The 9,580-nt window shown below is 33.7% G+C and overlaps 1 protein-coding gene across 1 annotated transcript; it reads left to right on the top strand.

Moving 5' to 3' along the window:
- Positions 1–8,818, top strand: ODAM (odontogenic, ameloblast associated). Its single transcript, XM_017879037.1, has 11 exons — positions 1–64; positions 163–204; positions 747–794; positions 1,404–1,637; positions 2,054–2,101; positions 3,971–4,075; positions 4,914–4,961; positions 6,488–6,559; positions 6,996–7,157; positions 7,398–7,456; positions 8,420–8,818. Exons 1-10 carry the CDS (start codon positions 14–16, stop codon positions 7,425–7,427), a joined length of 840 nt encoding a protein of 279 aa, XP_017734526.1. The 5' UTR covers positions 1–13; the 3' UTR covers positions 7,428–7,456; positions 8,420–8,818.
- Positions 8,819–9,580: the final 762 nt, after the last annotated feature.

The raw sequence follows: 9,580 nt of genomic DNA, 5'->3' as shown, positions 1-9,580 counted from the left end.
CTATCATACAAAAATGAAAATTATAATTCTTCTTGGATTCCTGGGAGCCACATTGTCAGCCCCAGTAAGTGATTTTATGGCACTACTGATCTCATTGTGTTACACCTTCAACAATCCCTTCTTTTTACTATTTCTGATTTTTTTTTTCATTTTTAATTTTAGCTTATCCCACAGCGTCTTATGTCTGCCAGCAATAGCAATGAGGTTAGTTTAAATAATTAAAACAATCTCCGTCTTTCTTTTTAATGGAAATCAAGTGGGAAGAGATAAATGTCGTCACTTTATTTTTACTGTGTTCCTCTCCACTAGCTTTTATGTATATCCAAGCACATTTCTAATGTTCATGTTTGATTATATGATAGGTTACCTCTAAAATATTATTCTACTTCCCTTGCTTGACTGTTAATTCTTCAAAGGCAGATACAATATTGTTTATATCTTTTTGTTCTAATAACACCTAATACAGGTGTATATAGGTGTTTAAAAGCATAAAATGACTAAACTCCTGGAATGAGCTAACGTTGTGTAATCTCATACCCAACAGGGGAGAGGTTGCTAAATCCAAACCTTGTTTTAAATCTAACTTCTAATCACCGTAATTCAATGTAAGCCTAGTGAGAAAATGTCTCACTTCTAACAAGACATTGAGCAATCAGCTGTGACTTGTGCTACATTTACAGTAAACATTGTTCTTACTCATGTTAGTGTGTAGTAATCTTGATTTCATATTGTTTTTCCTTTTCTAGCTACTTCTTAATCTTAATAATGGTCAACTTTTGCCACTACGACTTCAGGTACCTCTATTTCAATAATTACTTTATGGGAAACATTTTTCTCTTGCTCATTTCTTATGTTATTTTTTATGAAAACAAAATGTTTCCTGATCCTATTTCTGAAATCTCAATTTTTAATGTTATGAATTTGTCTCATATATTCTAGTGACCATTTGTTTGAAGGTTAAAGTAAAAACTGTAATTCGATTAACATTTATTTATTGAGAACTTGGTATATTCGAGGCACTAATTCTCACAACTATGAGACAGTTAAAAGTAATTATTTTACACAAAGTCATGCCCAGTTAACCAGTAAGTAACAGCAGGTTGGAGGGTTTAGGGTTACGGTAGTGGAAAATACACAAGGTTTAAAACAAGTCTGGCATATGCAGATGTTGTGTTCTTTTATCAACCTTATCCTGCCCCATATTTCTCATGGCCGTCGGGAATTTAGCATTTGCTTCACATTATTTGCTTGGTTCAAAATGAATCAAGATGCTGTCCTTTTTTATATTGCAACATTGGAGGTATAGAAATTGTTTGTATTTTGTCTCTTTCTTGCTTGGGACTGACCTTTAAATTCTTTTTGGCATGAAGGGAACATGCTTTCTTTCCTTTGTGTCTTTTTAGGGCCCACTTAATTCATGGACTCCACCTTTCTCTGGAGTTTTACAACAGCAGCAACAGGCTCAAATTCCAGGACTCGCCCAATTCTCTTTATCAGCTCTAGACCAGTTTGCTGGACTGTTCCCAAATCAGATACCCTTCCCAGGACAGGCCAGTTTTGGCCAAGGAGCCCAGGCAGGCCAAGTTGACCCCTCACAGGCTCAAACACCGCCTCAGACACGACCAGGCCCCAGTCACGTAAGTCAGGCCTCTTTGATTTTGTTCGGAAGAGAGAGAACTGCATGTTGAATTTGACAATGAATATGAATCAGCTTTGAAATAGGCAGGAGTTTTTGAACAATATTTTTTCTCATAATATGTTTCTACCATCACTGTAAGTTCTTTTTTATCTGATTTCTAAGATGAAAGATTTAAATCAGCTACTCTAGGATACAGCAACAAACCAAAAAAGTTAAAAACAAGTCTAGGATAAGATAGGAAAACTTCAATAAAAGGCAGTTTATGTTGCTGACAGCACATGTAACAGATGACATTTCGTCGTGGAAACTTGCTAACAAATGATAAATTTATATGACTAGCTCTATGAAAAGCAGCTCAGAGATTTTAAATAACAAAGTCAAGCATACATTTTTATATAATTCTTTTCTTGGCAGGCGATGCCCTATGTGTTCTCCTTCAAAATGCCTCAAGAGCAAGGACAGGTAAATGGATGTAACCACACTGCCCATAGAGATGGCTACATACACTCTCCACAACGCTTTCTATTTCTAGCTCTGACTCCTATAGCAGAGGTCTAAAACCTATATAATGATATCACTGTCTAGATAACATCATTGCTGGGCCAGTATCAGTTTGTTGACGTTGGGCTCACTTAACAACTCCTTAAGAACAGGCAGCTAAGAAGAGTCTTCAGGACCCCTGAATTTCCAGGGCATTGCTATGTTGAGAGTAATAGAGCTCAATAAGCCCCAGGTCATGTCCTCTCTGCATCCAAAGTGCTGGAAGTTGGGAAAAAAGCAAGAGAAATACCATGGACTGACTTTATCCAACTTCAAATTTTGCTAATGAAGGAGATACATTAAGCTGATAATATATGATATGATGTAGAGATAAGAAACACTTGCCTATGTTATTTGGCAGTTACAAAATTCTGCTCAAAATATTTTAGGCTTCTAGTACATTTCCAATTTGAATCCATATTACAATCAAATGGTAATTATTTCCATTAAATAGGATAATCTTTTAAAAGTGAATGCAAACTAGTATAATCATCACATTAATAGGGAAAACCCTATAAATATCAGGATTATTAATTTTATAATATTCTGGGTTCAAAGAAACAGTATTATAAATAAATTATATTATTCATCAGCAGAATATTGGCCTTTTCATAAAAAGTTACAGTGTTTGGCTCTACTGTAATTATAACTATATAACTTTGTCCCACATCCACTCCCATTACAAAACAAAAGTTACTTCTAGACATTATCTCATTCTATGACATAAGCATTTAGAGAATTAGATGTATAACTAGAATTACTTCATCTTAAGAATCAAGAAACCTAGTCTTAAGGAGATCAATTTCCTGATCCCATTGAAAGTAAATAGCTGAGTTGGAATATAATTTTCCTCCCCTTCTGTCTCCTTCTTTAACCACTAAACCAGTAGCTCTCCACCCTGGCTTTACATTATAATCTCTGCTGGTAATTTTGAAAATTACAAATGTCTGAACCCTATCCCAATGAATCAATACCCCATGAATTGGTCATCTTCTAAAATGCTCAAATGTGATTTTGATTCTTAGCCAGGATTAAGAATGCTTGTACAAAATATAATCCTTCTGAAACCCTAGATATTTTATTTAACTCTCATGTCTAAAACAGTCTCTTACTTTATGCAAATAAACAAAACAGCATAAAAAATTAACATATGTACTAAGATTTTTATTTTCTATGAACATATACACATATAAACAGACACAGACATATAAGTAGAAGGCAATAATATAAATGGAAGCCATAAGGTAATGTAGGTGGTGAAGTTTCAGATGAGATTTGTTTGTTACTTGTCTATGTCTTGATTTACCAAATATCCTAAAATATGTATGGATTATTTCAATAAAGTGGCAATTCTTAAAGTCAATACATTCATAGCATTTCATTTATTATGGCAGAATGTCTAATACCACATTCTGCAGAATGATGATTCTCAAAAATATAGGGAAAATGCTACATAGGCTATCTTTCACTTAGGTATTTGCAAAGTAGTTTGTATATAAAGTTTCCAAGATGTCCTTTGGGAAAAAAAAAAAAAGCTCTTTTGCTTAGTTCAACCCACTATTTCCTAAATGTGTTTGACCAAGCAAACTTAAAAACCAAGTCCAGCATTACCTGGGATACAAGTTGTTTCCAAAGTTTGGAAAGGGATGCTTCAACTATTTGCTTTGTATTTAATCATATAAAGTTGCTAGACATAAAACAGCTTTTGAATAAAATTGACATTAGAAGATAAAAAGTATGTCCTATGCTGATGTAATGGAATCTCTTGTATCCTTCTCTTTTTACAAGTAGACATTTCAATACTATCCAGTTTACATGCTCCTACCCTGGGAACAACCTCAGCAAACAGTTTCGAGGTCACCTCAACAAACAAGACAGCAGCAGTATGAGGAGCAGGTACTGCAAATGTTTTATTTTAATCTTACTAGTTCCACTCGAAAATAGAGCAAATAAGGTATATTACCATAGAAAAAAGTTTCTGAATATATTTAATGCGAACACTCAATAGCATGAAACAGGCATAAGAGGGTAGATACAGTGTTCTCTGCTATAAATCATTTATGTAAACTTACTTGGTAATATTCCAAGGCTGGATTTTTAGCCAATGACGTCAGTAAGTGGACTTCAATAGAATCAAGGCCAAAAAGCTGAATAACCTTGAAAAGTGAAGTTTTCTCACATTTAAAATGTACTAGCATCCACCTTTCCACATATGTGTGAGTGGTTACTATTTAAAAATAATAAATGACAAAAATTTTAGCTACCTTAATGAAAGATATATTTGATTACTGGATTTTGAGATACAATTAGATACCATTATACTGAATTTTGTGAAACTGCAATAAATTTTTTGAATTTTAACATAAATTCAGGTGGCTCATATATAATTAACATCCTTCCTGTTAGAATGAAAGTGTCTTTTATATAGTTTAATCGTAACTCTAAAACCTGGCATTACAAATTACAGAAAATTCAGAATTATGCTTTTAAAAACTGGTAGTATTAATTCTAATTGTCATGTTGCTTTAAAGGGAAAGAGACAGTTTTATCCTAGAAATGATATGGTATTAAAAGATTCTTGCTAATTTAACAATAATTAATTTTACTTACTGGAACATATAAACTTTAAAATGCTTTTAATTTATATAAAAGATATATAAGTTTAATCATTTACTGTAAACTTGTGACAAGAATAATCACAGAAAATATGACACTTTTTTGAAAAATCTGACAGATACCATTCTATGATCAATTTGGATACATTCCACAACTAGCAGAATCTGTAAGTAAATGCATATTTTTCATTAAAAAAATTTTTTGAAACTACTTGCTTCATTGTTTACTAAATATATAAATGTGCTTCAGCCAGTGATGACCAGGAGGGCACCTCTAATTGAACAAAACTGTATATTCACTCAGTACAAGGAGAAGAACACACACATGGGGAGTCTTGGATGTCTTAATAGGAAAGTATTAGAATGACTTCTCACACGATTTGGGCTTCTTTTAGGTAATTTGGGGAAGATTGCAAAGAAGTGGTGATTCACTCTGGAGTAGCTATTTTATTAGGAATGGCAATCATTAAAAAGTTTAGGAAACAACAGCGCTGCCCTGGGAGAGGATGTGGACAAATAGCTCAACACTTTACACGTGGTGGGATTGTCAAAACTAGTTCAACCACCATGGAAAACAGATATCCGCCCAATTCCTCAATGATCTAGAACTAGATGCACCATATGACCCATCCATCCCACTACTGGGTATACCCAAGGATTATAAATTATATCTACTACAAAGACAACATCACCACGTGTGCTTTATCTGCAGCCTACTTCACATTAGCAAAGACTTTCGAATCAAAACCCAAAATGATCCATCTGTGAACAGACTCGATTAGAAAATGTGGCACATATACACATGAACTAGCAGCCATAAAAAAGGATGAGGTATGCCGCGTCCTTGTAGGCGACATGGATGCCAAGCTGCAAAACCATCTCTTAGCAACTATCACAAGAACAGAAAACCAAACACCGCATGTTCTCACTCAGTAGGTGGGAACTGAACAGAGATCACTTGACTCGCGGAAGGGAACATCACACACTGGGCATATCATGGGGAGGGGAGGGGGGAGGAGCACGTTTGCATTCGGAGTTTATACATTATATAAATTGATAAGGATGCTGTGCTGACGAGTTGATGCCCGCTGCCAGCACAACCTAACATGGCCACAAATCACATCTAACTAAACAGCCCACTTTATGCACATGTACCCTAGAACCCTAGACTTAAAGTATAATAAAAATAAAAATAATAATAAATAAATAAATAAATAATAAATAAATAAATAAAGAAATAAATAAAAGCTCATTCCTCTAAGCAAGGGATAGTGGAGCAAGCCAAAAGCTTTAATGGGTAAAGGTAAAGAAGCATCAGTCGCTCATATTAGCCAAGATGTGAGAACACCTGGTATTTTTGTGACTTGTGTGGTGACCTTACTTTAGACAAAATTTTGAAGTTGTCTTGGTTTTTTCCACCCCGTCTGATGTTGGCGTTCTGTAGAATTGTTTATGCTCAACAGATGAGCACCTGGTCCTAGTAGAGAATGTTAGAAAGTAGCACTTTCAGAACAGACGCAGAGGTGAGATGTCAAGCCGTTTCTCTAATAGCAAGAATTAAACTATTATTTCTGTTTTTAGCAAAATAATTTAAGAAGTTTGGGAGTGTTTTACTACTCTGGTACTCTGGGTGGCCAAAGAGCATATTTTCATAGATCACTGATTTAGACTTTTAAAACTTTTTTGTTTTCAGGCTATACCAGGAGGACAGCAGCAACTAGCTTTTGATCCCCAACTAGGCACAGCTCCTGAAATTGCTGTGATGGTAAGATTCCTTACAACACTTTGCCAGCTACTGGATATCAACAATTGACAACTTACTGCACTAATGCTCATTTTAATATCATCTCTGTTATAATTCCATCAATAATTTTTGCTGCTGCTGCTGCTGCTTCTTACAATATTTCGCAAGTGAAGATTCAGTTTACTCTTACTCAGTTCATCAATATTTTTGAGTATGCTATGCCAGATATTCTTTCATGCACCTTTATTTAAAAGCAGATATTAAGAGACAATTAATGTTTGCTGGTATATATTCATGGTCTTTTATGTAGCTTACAATTTAAAAAACCTAATAATAGAACTTTTTTTTTTAATATAATGCTTGTGTTGCATCTCAGTCCTGTTGCTTTACATTCTTCCCAATTTTGGCCTTCTTGTTGAACTTATGACAACTTTGTTTTCATTCTCATTCTCTATAGTCAACAGGAGAAGAGATACCATATTTACAAAAAGAAGTGATAAACTTTAGACATGACAGTGCAGGAGTTTTCATGCCCTCGACTTCACCAAAACCCAGCACAACCAATGTTTTCACTTCTGCTATAGACCGATCTATTACCGCAAAGTTCCCAGAAGAGAAGGTAGAGTTATGAAAACTTCATTTTATGTAAAAAAATATTGTCTAATGAAAAAATACAGTGATAAAATTAGTGCTTTAATTTATAGGACTTAGTCATGAAATTAAGAAGATAACTAATGAAAAATATGTGGTCTTAACTCTGAATGAGGTGGCCAAAAGTTATTTTTGATAATCGATTAATCAGAATATAATTTAATTTCAATTTAATAAGAGCTTCTTATGAATGTCCTTTTCTCACTAGGCCAAGACTGATAGTCTAAGGGAACCATAAGAAGTTGCCCTAATCATTCAGAGATTTGGGTAGGTATTTGCCAAAGTCACGCATTAGGTGCCATGACAATTCCTACATATGAAGACAAAAGATAAAAGTTGTCAGAGGAGCTAATGGAGTTCTTACCAAAGTAGTTATAAAAATAAGTTAGCTATATATACTTATAAAATTAATAGTGAATATGGACTTCAACGGTTTTTAAAAACAAAATTAAATTTTGAGAATCATGTCTGCCTATACTATAAGCTTGGTATACTCTCTGAAAACACGAATACTAGATATGCTAGGTCCATTATAAAAGACATTCTGTAGATACTCCATACAGACTCAATTCTCCCAAATCATCATTTCAATTTGCAAACTGAACATTGTAATAATTCCAATATATGTGTATTAGTTTGAAATAAAATAAAAATCTCAAAATGATAAAGAAATCGTACAATGAAAAGAAAATTTCAAATTCCATGATTTCTATATCAGACATAATCTTGAACTAATTACTTGTTTTAATCAGCTTGGTTGGCTATGAGGCTGCAATAGGAGTTTGATAGAAGGGCAATCTGGGAACAGCACCAAAAAGTAAAAACGTACACTGAAAAGCAAACAATTTAACCTGAAGGGCAAACTAAAAGACAAAGTGTTTGAAACCTCCTCCCTGCTGCCATGAGCCTCTTTTGATCTCTCCTTCCATAAAAATGAGCACTCAGCATTCTTCAGATGAAAAATGTTTATAAAAATACAACTGAGTAAATAGTAATAATACCTCTTTAGGAAAGCCTCCTCACTAATGTACTATATTATACAAGGCAAATCAAGTTATTCAGTAAGAAATACTAAAGAGATTTCAGTATTTTTATGACCTTTTTTCTGTATGTATGAGTCAGTGAAAGAACAGCTTTCTATTTCTTTAATAAACAATTCGTAAGGTATCTAAGACATTTTATGCAAAGCAGTCCACTGATATTAAAATGCTTTTCTATTATATTTTTCAGGGTAAAAGACGTGGCCATGCCTTGGATATAATTGTAGGCTATTAGATAATGCTAGTATCAGTTCTTTGGAATACATGAAATATCTTGATTCTTCTCCTAAATTTGTTTTTACTTATAAATGTTATTAAACTCTTTAAATATGTCATAGAAAATAATACAATCATGTAATGAGTCTTGTTTTACAAAATTATATGTATTTTCAAATATCCTATCATTGTATAAACTGGAATATAATAACACTGAGAATAAAGCTAGTATCATTAAATTAACTGGATTATTGCATTAGTAAATGATACCTCTGGAAAATGGTAGTACCCATGAAGATAGGTATATTGTCATCGGATGGATGACGAGTGTTGTGTTTGGAACTGATGAAGTAAAATATGTATCTAGATTTGACATGTCATCTGTTTATTTCCCTAAGGTCCATTCAGTCAGCTTCCTTCTGAGACATTCTCATGACAATCAAAATTATTCGGTGGCAGATATCATAACGTGCTTATTCCTAATATGACACAGTTACATAGAGAGGTGTCTGTCCTTACTCAAAAGGGTAGGAGAGTGTATGATTGCTTGGGGGAGGAAGCATCCTGTAGAGAATAAGGTAGAGATTTTGGGTTTCATCAGATCTGGCTTTCAATCTAGCTTTTAATCTTCAGCAAGTCACTTCACTTGTGTGAGTGTCACCTTTTTTAGGTATAAATTGAAAATAACACCTTTTACAATTTCTGAAAGAACTACATGAACTAACACATGAATGTGCCTCGCTCATAAAAATGTTATTTTTTTCCCTTCACATGTGAATATGAAAGTATTTGTATGTTTAACTTATTTTTTCAACTTTAGACTGTCAGCTAAAATTTTTAGAAAATAGGAAAATTGGTATTCGATGTAATATAAATGTGTGTGTTGATGTGTTTGAGTAGGTGTATGTAAAACAAAAAAAATGAATGAGTTAAGTGAATGAATAAGTGAATGAATGAATATGTATTAGGTGGTTTCCAATAAACTTGGTGAGTATTCCAGACTTTAAAGTAGATCACAATTCCTAGAATCTTACCTGTTTCAGCATTTAGTAATGTTATGACCCTAGAATCTACTACTTGGTTTTTGGAAGAGTAACCCAATACTCATCCATTCTACTTTCATTTTATTCTGCAT

Source organism: Rhinopithecus bieti, unplaced genomic scaffold (assembly GCF_001698545.2).
Source record: "Rhinopithecus bieti isolate Rb0 unplaced genomic scaffold, ASM169854v2 scaffold_905, whole genome shotgun sequence".
Taxonomy (NCBI): domain Eukaryota; kingdom Metazoa; phylum Chordata; class Mammalia; order Primates; family Cercopithecidae; genus Rhinopithecus; species Rhinopithecus bieti.
The sequence above is the reverse complement of the archived record's forward strand: the minus strand, read 5'-3'. Positions and strand labels throughout refer to the sequence as shown.

What these genes read in the sequence shown, in the direction of transcription:
- ODAM (XM_017879037.1), top strand. Translation starts at nt 14, where the DNA reads ATGAAAATTATAATTCTTCTTGGATTCCTGGGAGCCACATTGTCAGCC. An exon ending in TGCCTCAAGAGCAAGGACAG is followed by an intron (nt 2,102 to 3,970) that starts GTAAATGGATGT and finishes TTTTACAAGTAG; the next exon opens with ACATTTCAATACTATCCAGT. An exon ending in TTCCACAACTAGCAGAATCT is followed by an intron (nt 4,962 to 6,487) that starts GTAAGTAAATGC and finishes TTTTGTTTTCAG; the next exon opens with GCTATACCAGGAGGACAGCA.